The sequence below is a fragment of the Equus asinus genome, chromosome 2, assembly GCF_041296235.1.
Source record: "Equus asinus isolate D_3611 breed Donkey chromosome 2, EquAss-T2T_v2, whole genome shotgun sequence".
Lineage (NCBI taxonomy): Eukaryota > Metazoa > Chordata > Mammalia > Perissodactyla > Equidae > Equus > Equus asinus.
The window spans coordinates 120,471,965-120,491,372 of NC_091791.1; the positions used below are offsets into that span (position 1 = coordinate 120,471,965).

Sequence of the window (19,408 nt, forward strand, 5' to 3'; positions counted from 1 at the left end):
ACCGCGGGCACGCCCCCCAAGGCGGCAGGCAGGACCAGGAGAAAGGCTCTCCCCGCCTGGCCACGCCCACATACGTTACTACGGGCGCGCCCCCAGGGCATCCCGCGAGACCCGGAGGAGGACGCCTCCGCGCTCAAAGCCTGAAGAGAGCCGTGAGGAAACCGGGACAAGGCTCCTGGTGAAAGGCCAGACCCATCTCAGTGCCTTCTCCGAGAGCTGGACGATAATCTCCGCTCGCTGTGCCCATTTCAAGCTCTACTTTATGGAAGGTAGCCAAAGTGTTGTAACACATTTTTCCCTATGAACAAGAATTGAGGAAACGTAACTGAGTGAATATTCTGCTTACTTTTGCCTGGTTCTGCATTTTAAGAGTTCTCTGCTAGAGCTGATAAAGCTGACCAGGGTTCCCCTTATTCTCATTGCCTGGTTCCACCTCCAGCCTAGGGCTGTCGCCCAGGTTACACTTGTGCAAAGTGCTCTCTCTCATACGTACACACAGATATGCACAGACCTCACACAGACACATAAACACAAACACAAACTACACACAGACACATTCATATACAGATATACACATGCATGGACACACACACACTGACACGCAAACATGCAAGGAACACAAGGAAATACAAACGACCCACACAGAGACACATAAACTGTACACAGACGCAGCCATAGACACACACACTCAGGCACATAAATTACACAGACACACAAACACACACACCATAGAGACTACGCATGGCCAGTTTCCTCTGCCTCTTGGCCAAGGTCAGAGAGTGACCTGAGAAAGAGAAAAAATCAAATGCAGATTCACATGGGGTCCCTTTATCTACTGCTGTAACAACCCCCTCCTCAAGTTTAGTGACAAAAATAGTGACCATTTATCATGCCCTTAGATACTGTGGGTCTGGAATTCAGAAAGGCACAGTGGAAACAGCTAATCTGCACCCCAAGACAGTCATAGTGGCACAAGGCAGGAAGAGCCCTGAGTGTGGAGGCTGGAATCATCTGGAGGTGCACTCCCTCACTTCTGGAGTGGGTCTGCTGGCCTTGCCACATAGACTGCACCCTGACTCTTGGACTTCCTCAGAGCATGGTGGCTGGGACCCAAGAGATAGGAAGTGGAAGCCGCCAGTTCCTTGAGGACTGAACCCAGGACGGGCAGGTGTCACTTCTGCCATATTCCATTGACCAAGCAGTCACAGAGGCCAGGTTCAAGGGGAAGGACACAGCCCCCAGTTCTTGATGGAAGGAATGTCAGAGAATGTTAGAGCCATGTTTTAAATCATCACAGATTGCACCCTAGCCAAGGATGCAGCAACTGATCAATGAAAGCACAATGCAAGCAATGGGAGGAATTACACACTTAAATTACACACTTTAAAGTCATTTTAAAATATGATCTGTGGAGCAATAGGAACTCTCATTCAGTGCTGGTGGGAACGCAACATGGTACAGGCACTTTGGAAGAAAACTTGGCAGTTCCTTACAAAACTAAACATACTCTTACCTTAGCACCCAGAAATTTTTCTCCTTGGTATTTACCCAAAGGAATTTAAAACATGTTCACACAAAAACATGTACATGGATGTTTATAGCAGCTTTATTCATAATTGCTAAAACCTGAAAGCAACCAAGATGTTCTTCAGTAGGTGAATGGATAAATAGACTGAGATACATCCAGACAATGGAATATGATTCAGCACTAAAAAGAAATGAGCTATCAAGCCATGAAAAGACGTGGAGGGACCTTAAAGACATGCTAACGTGAAAGAAGCCAGTCTGAAAAGCCTACATACTGTGTAATTCTGTCACCGAACACAAACAGATTCTTTTACTTGCCACACAAGAGGGGCCAAAAATAAAAAAATAAAAACCTGGAACACTAGGCTTATAGAAAGGAAAAGGGCTTTTATTATCAAAAGGCAGCCAGATAAGGAGATGGGAGCTAAAACTCAAATCCACCTCCTTGAAGAGAAAAAGGTAGGGGTTTTTACTTGGGGTCTTAGGTAGGGGAGGGAGAACATGTGGCCTTGCTGGTTGATGCCTTCCCACCAACCTGCTTTTGGCCTTGTTAGGCTGCTTGCACGGAGGGGGATGGCGGGGTTGTGGGAAGGGAGTGCAGGAGGGAGGGATGAAAAGATAGAGTACAGAGGATTTTTACCACAGTGAAACTATTCGTTGTGATACTACAATGATGAATAGACGTCATCATCTATTTGCCCAAACCCATAGAATGTGCATCACCAAGAGTGAGCCCTAATGTAAACTGTGGACTTTGGGTGATGATGATGAGTCAGTGTAGGTTCATCAGTTGTAACAAAAGTACCATTCTGGTGGGGGATATTGATAATGGGGGAGGCTCTGTGTGTGTGGGAGCAAGGGGTAACTGGGATATCTCTGTATCTTCTGCTCCATCTTGCTGTGAATCTAAAATTGCTCTAATAAATAAAGTCTATTTTTTTAAAGATGTAGTGAGCTAGAGGAAAATTCACTGGGCAGAATTCCTTAGGGTAAAGTCTCCATAGTGTATGGGGGAAAAAAAACACCTTTGAAAAGTGGCTGGAGTGGGACCCACCTGCCTGAGCTCCCTGTGGTGGGCATGCTCCTCAAACCCCTCACCCTGGTGGAGCGTGTCCTTGAGACTCAGGCCATCATTAGGTTGAGCCCACTCCAGCCCAGGAGAGAAAAGGGGCCTGGTCCCAGTGCTGGAACACAGCCCAGCGCATCCCTGCACCTGCGGGCTGCACTAGGCCCGACGTGTCAGCTACAGGTTTCCCAGTAGTGCGGACTGAGACTAGGGGTCACTGCTTCGAGAAACCGTCGTCCCTCCAAGGGGCTGTTTCCATCCAAGCCGGCTAAAGGACGGGTGAGACCAGGGCCCGGGGGAGCCCCTGCTTCCATGGGCGCTGATGGAGCTGGGCTGCGACCCAGCATTTCCTCACAAAGAACATCCCCAGGGATAACGGTGACGCCAAATGCCTGTGGCCCCCAGGACATGATAGCAGAGCAAGCGCAGGAGGCCAAGGACGACTGTCAACTGGTGGCAGAGTTTAGGGTGTTTGGCGCGCGTCGCAGCAGCAGAGCGCGCGGTCCACAGGCCAAAGCGCCCCCGCAGGGGCGGCTGAGCGCTCTCGTCCCTCCCACACCCTCTCCCTGCAAAGCGGAGGAGCCCGCGGGCCGAGGTTGCCGCGCCGCAGAGACGGGTCAGGACCCACGGAGGAGCCCGCAGCCAAGGAGGAGGGCCTCGCCGGACGTGTCCTGTGCTTTCCGGGCAGCGTCCGGGCTGCCCCCGGGCGAGGCGGGGTAACCTGGCGCTGCCGCGCGGAGGTCTCAGGGGCTGAGTCTCACGGTCTGGACCCCCTTCCTGACCCGGGAAGGGGCGGAGGCTCCCCGCGGGCAGCCCGCCGTCGGAATGACACGGCGCTAACACGGGGCAGGAGTGGTGAGCCTCGGCGCCCTGTCCCTGCAGTCCTGGGGACTGCACGAGCCTGGCCGCCCGCCTGGCACCGCAGCCCTGGCGCCGGGATTCGCGCCCTTCTCAGGCCGGGTTCTCTCGCCCACCGGGATTTGCAGGAGCCGCGCCCCCGCAGGGATCCTTGCTGTCAAGAATCTCTTTGCGAAACAATGGGTGCTTAGTCAAGGTTGTTGGTGCTCATGTCTAAGCTGTACGGAGAATGAGAAGACCCTGCCCTACAGAGCACCCCCTCTGGACCCGGGCGGAGGGGCCCAGCCCGGCGCCGCGGCCAAGTGCGAACTGCGCTGTGTGAAAGCCCGGGCCCCCGGAGCCGCTCTGGGGCTCCAAGAGCCGGTCTGCACCGCAAACTTAATTCAGAGCAACTCAAAGCGGATTTCACAATGAACCATGACGTTTCCAAAGGAACGTCATACCTCAGACTTCTGCCTTCTCTTCAACTGCCCCCAAATGAAAGATTGGCTGGTTTTGCAAGTTAAGACAGTTCACACGTGCATGGACTTAGGAAGCTCTCTCTGGTGTCCCCAGATTTCTAGTTAGCCCTGAGGTTTCTACTTAACAATCTCAGAAGCCAGTGGTCACCGTCAAGCCAGGCAGTATTCCATGCTGATGAAAATGAACCACCTGCAGTACTATTCATAGTTGATCCCGTCTGCCATATACAGCTTCCACACGCTCTCCTGCTCCAACAGCCGCTGGGGCAGGTGCCATTTGTAGATGATGAGATACGTTTTCCAGAAGCGCACCTGCCATACTTGGGCCAAGTGTCCAGTGACAACACAGACCTAGTGGCCACTTCTGAGGTCCCACATCAAGAGTGAAGCAGTGGTCGCCCACTCGGCATCCACCTGCACTGCTCCACACTCGCCTGGTCCCAGTGGGGAACGTGCAGAGGACACCGACCCGGGACTGGAGCTTGCCCTTGGGCTCAGGACAGAGTGTACCAATGGATAAACCGCAAAGTGACAGCCTCGTGGCTGTGGGAGAGCATGCAGGGAGGAGTAGGAAAGGCCAGCCACCCCTTGACCAAGCACTGGGGGACGGGAGGCTATAAGACCTGGAGGGACATATTGGGGACTGTCTCTGTTGAGAATACCAGGAAGAATTTGTCAGGAACTCTAAGGGTGAACACTGGTGTCCAGCACCATATGAAGTTCTTGTAAATGTAAGCAGATTGCAGCTTCATACATATTATTAGTGCACATCCACTACTGGTAGAAAAACATGATACATCACACCATCTAATTTCCTCAGACAGGATTAACCCATGATTCAAAATGTTGGTGGAACCTGCCAATAAAATCAAGGAGGCTTTATCAGTGTGGTGATTCCATTCCTAGCACGGATGAGTCTGTCTTTCCCAGTTTGCCTTTCCATAGGTTCTGCTGCACAAATTTCAATCCGCCAAAATAAACTATAACTTTAGGCTTCACAAATAGGATGAAAATAAAAAATTAAATTGAAGGTGACATATAACTGTCCTAGAGATTTGTCTTGGGCAGAAATGAAGAAACTGTTACTATGAAAATCAAAGTCCCTCCTATCTTTTTTTTTGAGCATGAGTGGAGTAGTATAAGAGGATATAGATAATCCTCCAGTATTACTGAAGTTAAAAAAAAAAAAAAGTCCTCATAACAGGTATGTCTTAGGCAATTGCTTGTGAACAGTGCAAAAACAGTAGAGACAAGCTGGCGTGGTGGAAGGCACAGTTGTCCCACATTGGCACCTCCCTGGGCCACACCTCTGGTTGTGACTTTGTGAGTCCTCCTTCTGGAGTGGCAATTTTAGTCTCAAGACCATTTTTCCCTCTTAAAAGTTCTTTGGGATCCTCAATAATTTTTATCCGGGTTAATCTATCAATAGTTAATGTATTGGAAATAAAATGGAAAAGTTTTGAAATATTTATTCTCTTTAAAATAACAACAAACCCATTACTTATTAACATACTATTTTTGAAAAATTATTTTCCAAAACAAAAAACTTTAGTGAGAAGAATGGCATTAACATTCTATCAATCTCTTTACTATCTGGATTAAGAGAAGACAGCTGGATTCTCATTTCTGCTTCTGCAGTCCACATATCGCAATGTATTGTTTTGGCTGAAGGATATGAAGAAAATCTGGCCTCATGCAGATAGGTAGTTGGAAAAGGGAGGACCTCATGGACACCGTGAAAGGGATTTGGGAACCCCAAGGGTCTTCAAAGACGACTTTGAGAACTACTGTTGCAGAAACAGAATATATTTGCCAGCCCGCTGATTTTGGGGCGGGCCACATGCAGAACGTGGGTGGAGGCGACAGTGCAGTTCTGAGAGTGGACCTCACCTGTTTTCACTGGCTGTCTTGCCCTGGGTAGTCAGAGAGGCGTGCAAAGCAGAGCCTACCTTACCTGTTGACAAGAGCCACTCAGCTAAGACCAGCCAGCCCAAACTCATGAGAGAAAGAAATGCTGCTTCTTTATGCCACTGACTTTGGGGGTAGTTTGTTATGCAGCAAAAGCTGACTGACAACAAGAGGGTAAAACACCTCACAGCTTATGGAAATTTTGAGCCAAGTTGAAAAAACGGCTAATCTAGGCACTCACCAATTTGGTCATGGGTAAATTCCCAGAAAAAACTCTCTTTGGATCTTCCAATGTGAAACATTGTATCCCTGAATAAAGAAACAGTCTCCCAACATGAAATATCTAATTTTTGCTTCCCATCTGTACCGTTTACCTCAAGTTCTAGGGCACTAGACCTGTTAGCCAGTTTTCCTACCCTATTCTTAGTCCTTCCCTTTGCAGAAAGCCTGCCATTCACACGACCCTAGAACAAGCAGCTCAAATCCTACCCCATGGCTCACTGGATCAGAAACACCACCCTGATCCCAGGCCAGTGGGACAGGAACGAAGACTGCCCAGACAGATGGGGATGGAGGACAGGGGAAGGGACCCTGAAGGTTCCCCTCAAACCTCTCCATTCTCCTAATAACCACTCCTTTGTCACTGGAGTGAGTTTGGTGTTTGTAACCAAAAAACTCTAGACTGGAATGGCTTTAACTAATGCTATATCAAAGACATTTATTTGGGGTTGTAGCACATCCACAGTCTGACCAGATAAGAAAGTTCAGCTTATAATTTTGTGACAGATATTTTATTTATAGGGAATTAAAATGTAGGCATATACATGACACAAACATTATATACAGTACCCTTTCCATGACAGAAGTTATGACACTGCTCACAGAAAGGCCTCAATTCAAGTTACATATTGTATATGCTACAATGTGCACTGGGGGAAGAGGGAGACCAATGACCTTTTTGTTTTGTTTTGGTTTAAATAAACTCTGGATGCATTCAAGTAATGTTGATGATTTAATCTTCAAAACTTTAATAAACAAATTCAGAGTAAAATTAATTGAAATACTTATAATATGATTTAACTGTTACACAGTATTTCCAATGTACAATCAAGACAATGCACAACACTAGAAAGGAAAAAAAAAATCTATTGCACCTACAAGTAAAAAGGCTTTTTATTCATTTTTGGGATGCTGCAGTTCAGTATTTATATAAATGTTCACACACTTTAGTAAACAGAGAAGTCCTACATGTAATGCAGCATTATGGGTGAGAAGACCCTTTTAAGTCTTAAAAATAACTGTCAGTGTCCACATAGTGCCCAAGTCAAGGCTGATTCCCCATGATTACTCCATTCATTATTCCAATCACGAACAGCCACAGTCTCTCTGCCCACTCCCAAGACTTCCAGAGGACTGTACTCTCATCAGACACACCAGACCTCCCGCACTCCAAGCTGTAGTGCTCTCCTCCCTGCTCAGTCCCATGGTGTCTTGTGACGGATGGCACTTCTCCATCTCAGTGTCCTGTTAAATAATCCTGCGTAGAGTCTGAAGCAAATGAATCCACATCTTCGTTCTCTGAGTCGTCACTGCTGTCATCGGCGGCTGGCTCTCCCGTGAGGGCTATTCGAGCATAGTCATCTGTGTCTATCGATTTGCAAAAGTGGATGGCATATTTCAGTTTCTCCTCCAGCACCTGCTTACAGGAATACCTGGGCAACTTCAGCAAAAAGAAGCAGGTGTAGGATTCAGGAAGGAAGTGGTCAGGAGGGTTGTATTTATCCAATACCTGTTGATGCAAAATATATCACAGACTACGTACAAGGAAAGGAAACACTGAAAATCTATTTCATTCTGTTCATTAGACTCTTGACTCTCACAAAAATCATCACATTTTTGGCTAAGAATAGTAAAATAGAAAACATATCATCTAGCCAATTTTAGAAATAAAAAGAAGCAGCTTATTAATTCCTAGGACTCGTAGTGAAAAACAGCAATTGGTTACTGTGACAATTACTTTTTACAAATCAGTGCGAGGAGAGGGTCAGATGGCTCCATCCAGCCTCGGTCAACACAGGTGGGACCCCAGCCCCATGGGTACAGGGCCTGGCTCAGCATTCCCCACATGGGGAAGCTCTCCTTGAATCCATCAGCCCACTTTCAACCACTACAGATTAAGACACTAGGAAGCCAGCAAGAATCGTTGACAAAAACTAGGGATTACCTACCTTTTGACAAAAAAAACTACATGTGCTTTCAAAGATCTCCCTGAGAGGTGGCTACCTTTATAACCATGGCTACAGACACGGTCAGGCTGCACTTGGGAAAGAGCCCATCCCTACACCCTTCCAAGCATGCGAGGAGAGTGGAGACTCCACCCCAACAAGGAAGCCTCCCACCCCCACCATTGTATTGCTACCAGGAAAATCACACCTGAGGGTCTCAGGAGAGGGAAGTAGGGGGTCAGGTCATTCCACCTCAGTGAGCTGGCAGGACACAGCCTGTTTCTGACCATTGGACCACAGAGTTAGAACTTAAAGCAAAACTCTTGCTCTCACTCTGATTTTTCTCAGTAAGCAGCATTTACTTAGTGATTCACCTAATTGAGCAGAGAATCAAACAAATGCTTTAAATGATGTGTGTGCTCAAAATCTAGAATATTCTGACATAAGAGCAGTATATTCTGGTGGTGGCCAGATAAATTTCTTAAAAGTAGGTACCAGTACCCAAGAACGTGTAGTCATAAAATTTTGAGCTATCAAATCAAAGAAGTTGGATGTTTTTCATTTTTGTTTCCAGGGAGAAGGAAAACCACATAACACAGGAGACCCATTTTCCAATCTGCTGCAAGATTGTGTGCGAGGATCATGCCCCCTCAGCTGACACCACAAGACGTGCAGGAGCCACACCTGGATGACAAAGTCTCTGCCACGGAAGTCAGCGATGGTCCTGGGCAGCCTCGTCCGGCCCCACACAAAGCGAAGGAAGAGGGAGCGCTCCGTATTGGAGAAGGACTCCATTACCTCCCAGAACCACTGGATCAGGGACGCAGAAGGCTCGATCCCTTTGTATGTTGCCACTGACTTCAAAAGATGCAGAGGGATATCTGGGCTGCCACACACCTGCAGAGGGACACACTTTCAGGGTGGGCTGACACTTAAGACTCTTCACTGTGGCACAGAATCAATCACTCTTTCTACCAAGGTCTGTTTGGGGAAGAGTGGGTATAAGGGGCATGAGAAGACAGGTGGGAGGACAGGTCCTGCATGCCCTCAACCCTGTGGCCCACCCTTGTGTGAGGTAGGGGCTGTGAGGGAGGGAGGCAGGGGACACTTGGTTCCCAAGCATGTTTTCATTTCATTCAACAGATATAAGCATATCTCAGATTTCCAAGATTTAACTGAGAGATTAACTAGTGGCACTGATTTCATAGGTCCTCAGGCAAAAAGCAGTTCCAGGCCAGAGGCTTGCAGGGGTTGGCATACCATTGTCTCCAGTTCGTATCCAGTGAATAGAGAAAGAAGAGGGACAGGCACGACTCGGGCCATCCCCTCCCGAACGGCAGCCACCTGCTCATCAAATTCATGGAGTCTGAAAGAAAAAACTCACTTTGCATTTCTATCTTTGGTGGGGTAGATCTTGTTCTGCTCACACCAAGCCTTACCATACAGATGACCGAGGTGGGTGCTATATAGACACGGCATTACAAAGCTTCTCACAATGAGTTCATCTTGACTGGCACATAGAAGATAATCTCAAAAACTATCTGCATCTCTACACATTCCAAGACACAATTCTTCATATTTCCTTCCTTCCCAGGAATGAGCGAGAATGAGACATGCAGACTCAGAGAATCAGGCCCATCAACACCCACAGTAAGGACTCTCTGGAAGCAGATGCTGTCTTGAGGGCCCTCATGACTGGTGAGTTGGGGCACAAGGCAGAAACAGACACAGGGGACAGCACAGCATAGGATGCCTGCCAGGACCACCTTCAACCAGAGCCCAGCCAGCAAAGCCCACTATACATGTGTGGCTTTGTCCCAACACCCAGCCAGGTGCTTCTGGAGGACGAGGCTCCCAAGGACCATACCACGTGGACTTGGGACACTGGGCAGAGGCAGAGATGAGCAGCAGAAGTTATGGGTGGTGGTGCTGACCTGCCACGCAGCAATGGCACCTGAATGCTGGCTGAGGGCCATGCAGTGGGGAGGGAGATGGCCCAGACACAGCCCTGCCCCAGGAGAGGTGACAGAGCACAGAGGGGCATACATAGGCCCTGTGACCTCTGCTGGGACTGTCCCCCAAATGGAGAATTCTATTCACCTCACTATTCTAGTCAGAGCCAGGTATCTCAGGTGAGAATAACAAGTACTCTGACCCTGATCACAAAATAAGTTTTGATGACCACAGATCAGCATTAGTTGGAGCCAAGACCATTAGCATTTTACTACACACGATACTTCTAAAAAACTGCAACCATCCAAGCAAAGCATTTTCTGCTATTTTTGCTGTTCATTGAGTCAAAACAACGGAGGACAGATGACCACCCACCTATAGTTTATCGCCAGCCGGACATACTCTGTGCGGTTGTCCAGGGTGATGTGCGTGTACTTGGAGCTCAGCTGGATGTCCTGGCCGCTTGCACTTGGCACTGTGAAGGGCAGGCTCATGGCTTCAAACTCTTCTGAGGTGGCTTCGTTGTCACGGATGTACATGAGCCCAGGGATAAAATCTTTATCAACCTTCCAAGGGGGAAAAGGGAGTCCATGTGTTTAGTCAGGTCTGTTCCTGCAACCCAGGCCTCAGCTCACACCCTGGTCACTTAGGTGAGGGGCCTAGGTCTGCCTTGGGTGTACTGCAAGGCTGTGAGTGCGCTGCACATGCTGGGAAATAAAAGAGCAGCAATGAGGAAGTACTTCAGGAAAGGAAGGAACTGTAATTCAAGAAGTCCTTAAAATTAACCACTGAAAGCAAGAGCCACTGGTCACAGACAGATCCTGCCCTGCAGTCACAGCACTTAGGGAAGAGCGGCCACAGGGAGGGCGCTAACGGTGGCCACCCAGGTCTCACCGTCCCCAGGAGCCTGAGCCTCAGCCCAGCTGCCTGCAAGTTCAGCACCTCCACAGGAAAAATGGTGAGCTTTCTTATCTGAGAAGACTGTGCAAGTTGCAAGCAACACAAAACAGATGATCTATCAAGCTTTAGAAGCAAACTGGCCTCATATCCACATGCCTTCTTTGCTACTGGAATGTGGTCTGTGGCCAGCAGCCTGATCACCCATGTGAGGCAGGACCTCGGGACAGACTGTGCCTCTTAACTAGACCCCACGGGACCCCTACTGTGCTCTGCATCTGGCACACAGGATGTCACATTTCCCCATCCCTTCCCTCCTGCGGTTACCTCACTGAGGTCTGCGATTGTAAGGTTCATCCCAGCCAGCTGCTTCCAGACAGGCTCAGCCAGGTTGAGGCTCAGGGGACTCCCAGTCCGGATGGCAATGCCCAGTAACACACCTGCTCATTCAAGGCACAAGTGACAGGAGATACTTGAAACTGATGACAGAACATCTACTTCATTCAACAACACAGTGGAGACTAGCTCTACACTGGGGCCTAAGTGCCTTCTAAACCAACAGTACCCAAATTCATGGATACTTAGGTCCATCCTTAACACATCTGTCCTATTTTAAGTTCATTGTTTCTTTTTGTTGCTATGGGCCAAGTTTCTAACTATTCTACTCTTTCCACCAACAGGTGGTAAGACACACAGAGGCCAATCTTCATTCCTTTGATGGCAAAGCAAACAGCTGGAGCTCCTCAAGGAAGGTGGCACTGTGCCTGGAGATGTGCAGGCAGTGCCGGGAGTGCATGGCACAGACCTTTAATGAAATAAGAGGGAGGGAATGGCCAAATACCAAAACTCCATCAGGTCTGATCCCAAGTTTCAGATACATTTAAGAGGGAGAAACACAGTTTTCAGAGCCCCTGAGTGCTGAAGCACCTTTCAGTCCTTGGCACACAGCTGCTGACAGTCCAGCTGTGCTCATCCCTGCAGCTACACACTGCAAAAGCTAAAAGCAGATATTCAAAATATCTACCACCACTCGTAAGACAGAGTAGGCATTAAGCTAACTGAGGATGCACACAGCCGCATAACCACAGCATCATGCCCATGCAAGAAGGCCCACCGAGGAAGCGGAACATGTTGGTGTGCACAGGCGCCCTAGCAGCCGGGCTGAACAGGTAGCAGTCACGGTTGGCCCCCGACTCGTCCCTCCCGTTGGGTGTCACAATCAGAAGGGGGGTGAGTCCATTCTGCAGCTCTTCACAGATCTCAGCTATGGACTCGCTGTAGCCACCACCACAGTCATCCACAGATTCACCTTGAGGGAAAGGAGAGTCAGCAACTCACAGTCACCCCAACACAGCCCCGTGGGAGGCCACCGGATGGGCTACCCAGCTCTCCCTGCACTGCTCATTGCACCACTGCCCAGGACCCTCAGACCACAGGCCCTTCAGTGTACACACAGCTCTCACCGACAAACTTGACTTTCCAGACACGGTGAGGGAGGAGAAGACTATCAGGACTGAAGGAGCTCATCTTTGCACACATCTGCCCAAAGACAGACTTGGTCCCGTCAGGGCCCGCCAGGCCTCCTTTACTCCTCGAACGTTTGACCTGGAGAGGAGAAGACATAAAGCTGAAACAGCTACCACAGCAAAAGCACACAGTGGCCATCTCCAGCATGTGACCAGCCTGGGATGCCTACACCAACACCAAGCCTGTGGCAGCTAGCCCCTCTATTCCCCTTGACTTCCCCTCCTGGTCACCAGGTGAGAGTCCAACCAGCACATTGTTGCAGGACCTGGAGAGCTGTTATGAGTGCAGCCCACAGACAGCAAGCAGCACTTAGCCATGTGGTGTCACCCCTACAACCTGGTCCCTCCGTGAGCCCCCAGCAAAAAAAGCAAAAATGACCCATGGGACATGCCTGTGCAAGGGTGACAGGTTCCAGACTATGCACACCTCTTCCTCCACCACGACATCTCCTCCAGGATTAACTCACGTTCCTCACCTCCTGCAGCCAAACCCTGTGAGAACCTCAAAGACCCACCTCCATCTCCTTTCCCCTCACTTGATGCCACATGTTCACCCACTTGGGCCTTACACACAGGATACCAACTGGACGGCTTTGCTGATGGAAGCTCTAAACATAAGAGGCCAGGCCCTGGCTCACCTGCACAGGTCTGGCAGGTTGCCAGTGACAGCACAGCACCCCTCAGGATTGGCGGTGTCTAAACAAACCCACCCTCGAGAAATCACAGACCACAGCAATAGCCATGATCAGCTGTGTGGTAACTGCAACCTGGTTCATCTTCACAATTTATAACCTTAACCACCGCCAACCACTTCACCGCATCACCATGGCCTCCATGAATGAGATGCCAGGAACTCCAAAAGCGGCCCTCCTAGCTGACTATCAGCACTTGGAGATTCATCCCAAATGGCTCTGAGACCAAACCTGGATGCACTATCTTGGCCAGAACAGAACCTTCCCTCCCTCACTCACCTGCGTGGCTCCTACTCCAACCCTCAAGATCACTGCTTCTCCCCCAAGTATGATCACTTTTCCTACCTCTGTTTTTCAACCTAACCTGGGATTTCTGAACAGATCAGACCAAGGGTGCTCAAGGCCCTCACTCAGTGTGGACTCAGTAACCCTACAGCTTTTCAGCCTAGGCTGTGCATCAGAATCACCTGGGAAGCTCAGTCTGAAACGATGACAAAAAGAGAAGTTACAGAAAAAATGATCATGAGAATGTTCTTTTTGTTGCTGAGGAAGATTTGCCCTGAGCTAACACCTGTGCCAATCTTCCTCCATTTTGTCTGTGGGTCACTGCCACAGCATGGCTGATGAGTGGTGTAGGATCCAAACTGGCGAACCTGAGTGCCGAAGCTGAGCATGCCAAACTTAACCACTACACCACAGGGCTGGCCTGGAGAATGAACTTTCATGTTGACTCCTTCAGGCTAAACTCTCACCATCCTTAATTTCTTAGTGAGTTCTAGGCTGAGTTTAAACAGCTAATTCTCTTACTGCACAAATTACTATACTCAAGACTAAAAATATAAGAACAGTGACAAGAATAGTGACAATAATAGTTTCCTGTGCAATGAATTTTTCTGTGTGCCACAGATTCAGCTATATATTCACAAATGTGATTTCATTTAAATCTCACAGCAGTTCTTTAAGGCACCTGATACCCTAGAGGAAACTGTGCTATAGAAAGAAGGATGTGTCTATATGTGAGGGATAAGACACAGACCTGCTTCCCACTCTGAATGAAGGTAACATCACCTCCATTTACAAAAGCCAGCTAACAGAGACTGATGCTTCCAGCTTCTATGAAGGTACATGGCTATGTGAATAAAGCTATGACACTGCAAGGACAGGTGCCAATGTGCTGATGGTGGTTACCTTTGGGCAGTAGGAATACAAGTAATTTTTTAAATTGTCTTCAATCTGGATTTTCAGAAATGAGCATGCATTAATTCTGTAATAAACTTAAAATTTTTTATGTACACTGATTTCAGATTCTGTTACAAAACCAAAGCAAATTCAAACAAAAAAGAAAACCTCTCCAGGAACATGGCCTATGTTTTGGTGTCTCCAGAACACTATCCATAGACAGCAGGAGAATATTCCCCCAGGAGAAGGCTGAGGCCAGGCATCCTGCAGCCATAGGATGGGGCAGGGAAGAGGTACCTATACTGCTTTCTGGATCACTGTTGGTATCTGCCTTCAACTTGGACGCACAGAATGCCTAAACCCCGCTCTGTGCTCTGTTTTTAGCCAGAAAAACAATTCTATTTCCATCTTTGTGGAAGATCTTCCTAGCTTCAGGAGAGGGGTATGAAACCCTGAATGAAGGGACCTGGCTCTCTGGTACCTGAAGGCTGCCGGGTATAATGTAGCAGCCCCTCCAGACATCAATGTGCATCACATGCCACCTTGAAAGTTGTTATCTGCCTTTAAAAAAATGCCTAATGTAAATCTGTTTGTCCTCTACTTATTCTGTTCTTTCAAACATGTCCTGAACACTTTCATAACATGATGCCCTATGCTGGGGATGCAAAGACGAGAAGGAAGGAAGCACCCAGCACATGGCAACGGAGAAATCAGAGACAAGAGAAAGAAACAACAGGCCTTGAGTGGTTCCAGGTCATGACGTTATCACGGCTCACCAATGCCCAAAGCCCCCAGACTTGAACTTTTGGGGAGCTGGCCCTGATGAGGTGCCTGCACATGGCTGGGGAAGGCATATGATCCAGGAACACCCAACCATCTGCATTAGATGATCTGTAGCCATCAGCTTTCCTCACTCATAAACTTTAGTATTTAAGACTCAATGCAGAGCAAACCAAAATGATCCTCCAAGGTGGGGAAATAAAAGCTTACTTATGAACCTAATTAAACATCCCATTTGTTTATGGAAGGGGCTGACTGACCTCCAGTTTGGCATTAACCACTCTGACGTCAGTGAAGGGAACCACTTCCATCAGCTTGGTCACATGTGTTCTCCAATAAACGACAAGAGTTTGATGTCTTAATTCAAAATGCCCCCAAGTACAACTCTGGAAAAACTTTGAGTCATGTAACCAACATCAGGGTAAAAATCATGTGTTAATACAAAGGTACGGAAACAAAGAATTTGTTCTTCTTGGTGCTGTTTCTGTTCCAAGAGGTGGGGCCAATTTCACTTGCACGCTAAATGTCAAGTGCTGCACAATGTAAGTGCCAGGGTTCCTCTGATTTTTAATTAATTTGTTTAACTGTAAGCTTATATACATTTGGCAGCAGTATAAATTCAGAGGTGGTCTTTCTTTGATTACTATCATGAGACAGTATTAGTGATTGTAGACTATTAAACTAGCAAAGTAAGCTACCAGAGCTGGAGAAGGTGTGACACTGGTGGGAACAGGGACTGTCACCACCTACAATTCAATACATCAAGGGCCTCTGACCTGCCCTGCTGCTCAGAACCTAACCCAAGGGGGCAAGTGAAGGCACAGTCATCATCAGAACTACGCCAAGCAGCCCTGCTGCATCCCAGAAAAGCGGGCATGGACTTCCAGCCCCAGCAGAGGAATCTGACAGAGAAAACCAGGAGAACAGGGGGCACTGGTAAGCACAAAAAATCCTACAGCCCCACTACAGGGAACAGAGAGGCACTTACAATGCATTAAGGGGGAAAAGCAGCAAGTCACAAGAGAGTCATCCAGTTCAGGTTATAACACACACACATATCCTCAAATGTCTGCAGTAGTTACCACTATGTGGTGGAAATATGGGTCATTTTTACTTTTTCCTTTTTGCTCATCTGTATTTGTGCTTCTAGGTTATCTGAAATAAGACTTCCTTACTTCTGTTTAAAGAAAACAATTCATATACCCACCTGGAGGCCTCAGTGCCACAAGCCATCATGCACAGGTGGCGCCTTGCTCTCTAAAGCATGGGACAGGTGAAGTCTGCAATGAGCATTCTTATCCCACTGCAGGGACGAGACTTGCAACCATGCAAACATGATATCTAAGAACAGAGAACCACCTCCACTTATTACCTGGATTCGGTTTAACTCTACCACGGGTCCATGCTGGCGATCTCGCACCATAGTGGCTTGTACTACTTTTCGGAAAGCTGCCTCCTAAAACATGACAGACAGACAAAATTTAGAATCAGATATAGAAAGTAGTACCCACAGATAAATCATGTCATAAGTTTATTTTAAATCTTCTATTCCTAAAAGTCATATTTTCTTAAGAACACATAACTACAAACTCTAATTTTCAAGTGGTGCGATAGTCTTAGGGGAGCAGCCTGGCATCAGTGTGCAAACCCACCCAGGGGTACTCAGCCAGTTGGCAGGGCAAGTGTTTGGTAGTGCGCTTGGCCTGACAGCTGGAGGCAGGAGGAGCGCAGCCTGCGCTGGGCAAAGAGGAGGGAGGGCCAGGACCTGGTGAGCACCTGTTCTGACTCATTTCTCGGGCTGGCTCTGTGGGTCAACTACAATACCAAGGTTTCCCAGCCAAACCACAAGGCCACTAGTGGCAAGACAGATGTTAAACACTAACTATGCCTCGGTGTCACTGTCCTGACAGAGACACCAACCACAAAGCAGCAGCAGAGTCGGGGAGCGGGCCAGGCTTGGGATGGGGATGGGGGGACCGATGGGGGGGGAACACGTAGGCACCCTGCACTGACAGAAACCTGAAATACCCAGGGTGAAGATAGTGAGGAAAGGGAGTGGGCCCAACATCACTCAGGGAGAAGCAGGCCCGTTGTGCTGGTACGGACCTGGGCACAGGGAGCATGTTGTTATACAGGTCTGAGGACAAAAAGAGGGAAGTAAACTCAAGAGACACTCAAAGGAGGTGGAATCAGTGGGAGTCTCGGGTCTCTGCCAAGTGGACAAGGATGCCTTCTCTTGGTGAAAGGGTGGTTGGAGGGGCACAAGGGACCCACAGCAGAGTCTGGGCCCATCTCTCAAGTCAGAGCCCAAGAACTCCAAACTCTAAAGGCTGGAAGGTGAGGGCCTAGGCAGCCTGAGGACGTGGCCCCAGAGGTAGAAGAAGAACAAGTGAGGGTGTCACAGAGCTGCACCCATCACATGCAGGGGCCCGCAGAGATGCACCCATCAACACGCACCCCTGTACACCTACTGGCTAATTCTGCCTTCTACTGTGCCTGACTTCTGCTTTCCAGACTGCTCAGCCCACAGCCGAGGGCAGCTCCTCTTCCATGGGAGCATGCATTCCCCTCTCCTCCTTAGGTGCTCTATCACTTCTGTGCTCTGAAGCACATCCTGGTAATAATTCTCCGGAGTCACCAACAAAACCCCCTCCCCAAACTTTCCAGCAGAGGTGATCCTTTCCCACCCAAGACTGGAAGAGACGCTGGCTACACATTCCCTGCTGCTGAAGGTGCCTCTGGACTCCCTCAGCACTCCTGATGCCCCGCTCCTGTGCTCACAGCCTGCAGGACACTCACAAAGTTTGTGTGGGACTCATCCTGCCTTTCACTTTGCTTTCTCCTTACAAGGAAGGGCTTTTTTTCCTTCACTGCCTATTATCACCTCCACTCTAAAGGACCAAAAAAATGATGGAAGTAGTCAAATTTGCTACTTTTTATTATTGAAAAATGGTTGAAGTTTCATATCAATTTTACCTGCCCACAATTTTTTCCTACTCCCCATCACCAGAGAGATCTAACCATCACCACAATCCTTATCACTGTCCCAGTGTCTCTAACCACACACGAAAATAAAACGTGTATACTAGTCTTCTTCAGCTAGGTGGAAACAAAGCCAATCCTAAAAGAAATCTGTTTGGACAGGACTCCAAAACATCTAAATTTATTATCATTAAGAACAGACCATAATCTTGAATAACAAAATATGTCATAGAATCACACTCTTCAGAATTAAGATTCCTCAATCTGACCTCTATGCCTTTTTTCCTGACACAAATATTCCCCCTATCATACAATGACCGAGCCTCTTCTGGAACATCCTGTCAAGTTGCTTGACAGAAACTTGATGACTTCCAGTAAGGGGAAACCCCCAAATCCTGAATCAGTCATTCCACTTCTGGAAAACTCAAATTATTATAAAACTCAAATTATTATAAATGTCAATGGGTCAAAATCTGTCTGGTGACTTTCTGATGTCCTCATTCATGATTCTATTCACAGACTGTTAAATTATCCTTCGACTAGGAATCTCCACATATCCTGGAGCAGAATTTCTATCTAAGCCATCTGTAACTTCTGGCATCCTCTGCTGGACATCCCTGGGGAAGAAATTATTCATTATTTTTCCTTCCTGCTGCCAGTGGTGATTTGCCATAAGCCTCAAGGCCAGGCAAGCAGAAAGCACTGCAAGAAAGGAGGCTTCATTTTGCAACCCTCCCCATCCTTTTGGTGAGGTGGAAGCAGAGATTACAACAGGAAATGCAGCACCACACTCTGATTGTTAATATAAGCTCCAAAAGAGAGGATTTTTGTCTGTTGGTCATTGCTGCATCCTTAGCATCCAGAACACAGCCTGGCACATAGCAGGCACCCAATGAACACTCACTGAATGAGTTGTATTCCATACATTCTCAGTTTAGGAATTTTTGTTGGATTAAAATTTACTGAAGATACTGGTTTCAACTACCGCAAAGACTGCTACAAGTATACCTTTCCCTGGGATATCAGAATTCCCCGTAGCGTGTCAAACCCCACAGAGGGCCCGAGTCCAGTTTCATCGAGAGAGCCTTCAAGGTCGAACATGGGGATGCAGGGGCAGAAGAGCTCTGAGATGTGATGCAGCAGCAGCAGCCGGTTCCGCAGTGCTATTATGGGGATTTCCTGCAAATGATTGTACTCCATGGGGACCTGAAACATTGAAACTGCATTAAGTCAACTTAGTTATCAAATGTACAGATAAGCCACAGTTTTGTAGATGAATTCTGAAAATATTTTTTTCAAAAACAGAGAAGCATTATGAGCTCTGAGTTTGGTTTGAAAAATCTCTTTGTTGTTA

The 19,408-nt window shown here is 48.0% G+C and overlaps 1 protein-coding gene across 5 annotated transcripts in view; it reads right to left on the reverse strand.

The window, feature by feature from the left end:
- Window positions 1-6,589: 6,589 nt before the first annotated feature.
- The window catches only part of HERC2 (HECT and RLD domain containing E3 ubiquitin protein ligase 2), a 272,108-nt gene continuing 259,289 nt past the window's right edge, over window positions 6,590-19,408 (reverse strand). For all 5 annotated transcript variants that reach the window (XM_070497080.1, XM_014829918.3, XM_070497069.1 and 2 more), the window contains exons 85-93: window positions 19,063-19,260; window positions 16,445-16,528; window positions 12,359-12,500; window positions 12,010-12,204; window positions 11,223-11,335; window positions 10,374-10,564; window positions 9,306-9,411; window positions 8,730-8,942; window positions 6,590-7,609 (exon numbers count right to left, since the gene is read on the reverse strand). In XM_070497080.1, coding sequence (XP_070353181.1) covers window positions 7,337-7,609; window positions 8,730-8,942; window positions 9,306-9,411; window positions 10,374-10,564; window positions 11,223-11,335; window positions 12,010-12,204; window positions 12,359-12,500; window positions 16,445-16,528; window positions 19,063-19,260 — 1,515 coding nt within the window. In that variant the 3' untranslated portion in view covers window positions 6,590-7,336. The remainder of the gene's footprint in view (window positions 7,610-8,729; window positions 8,943-9,305; window positions 9,412-10,373; window positions 10,565-11,222; window positions 11,336-12,009; window positions 12,205-12,358; window positions 12,501-16,444; window positions 16,529-19,062; window positions 19,261-19,408) is intronic.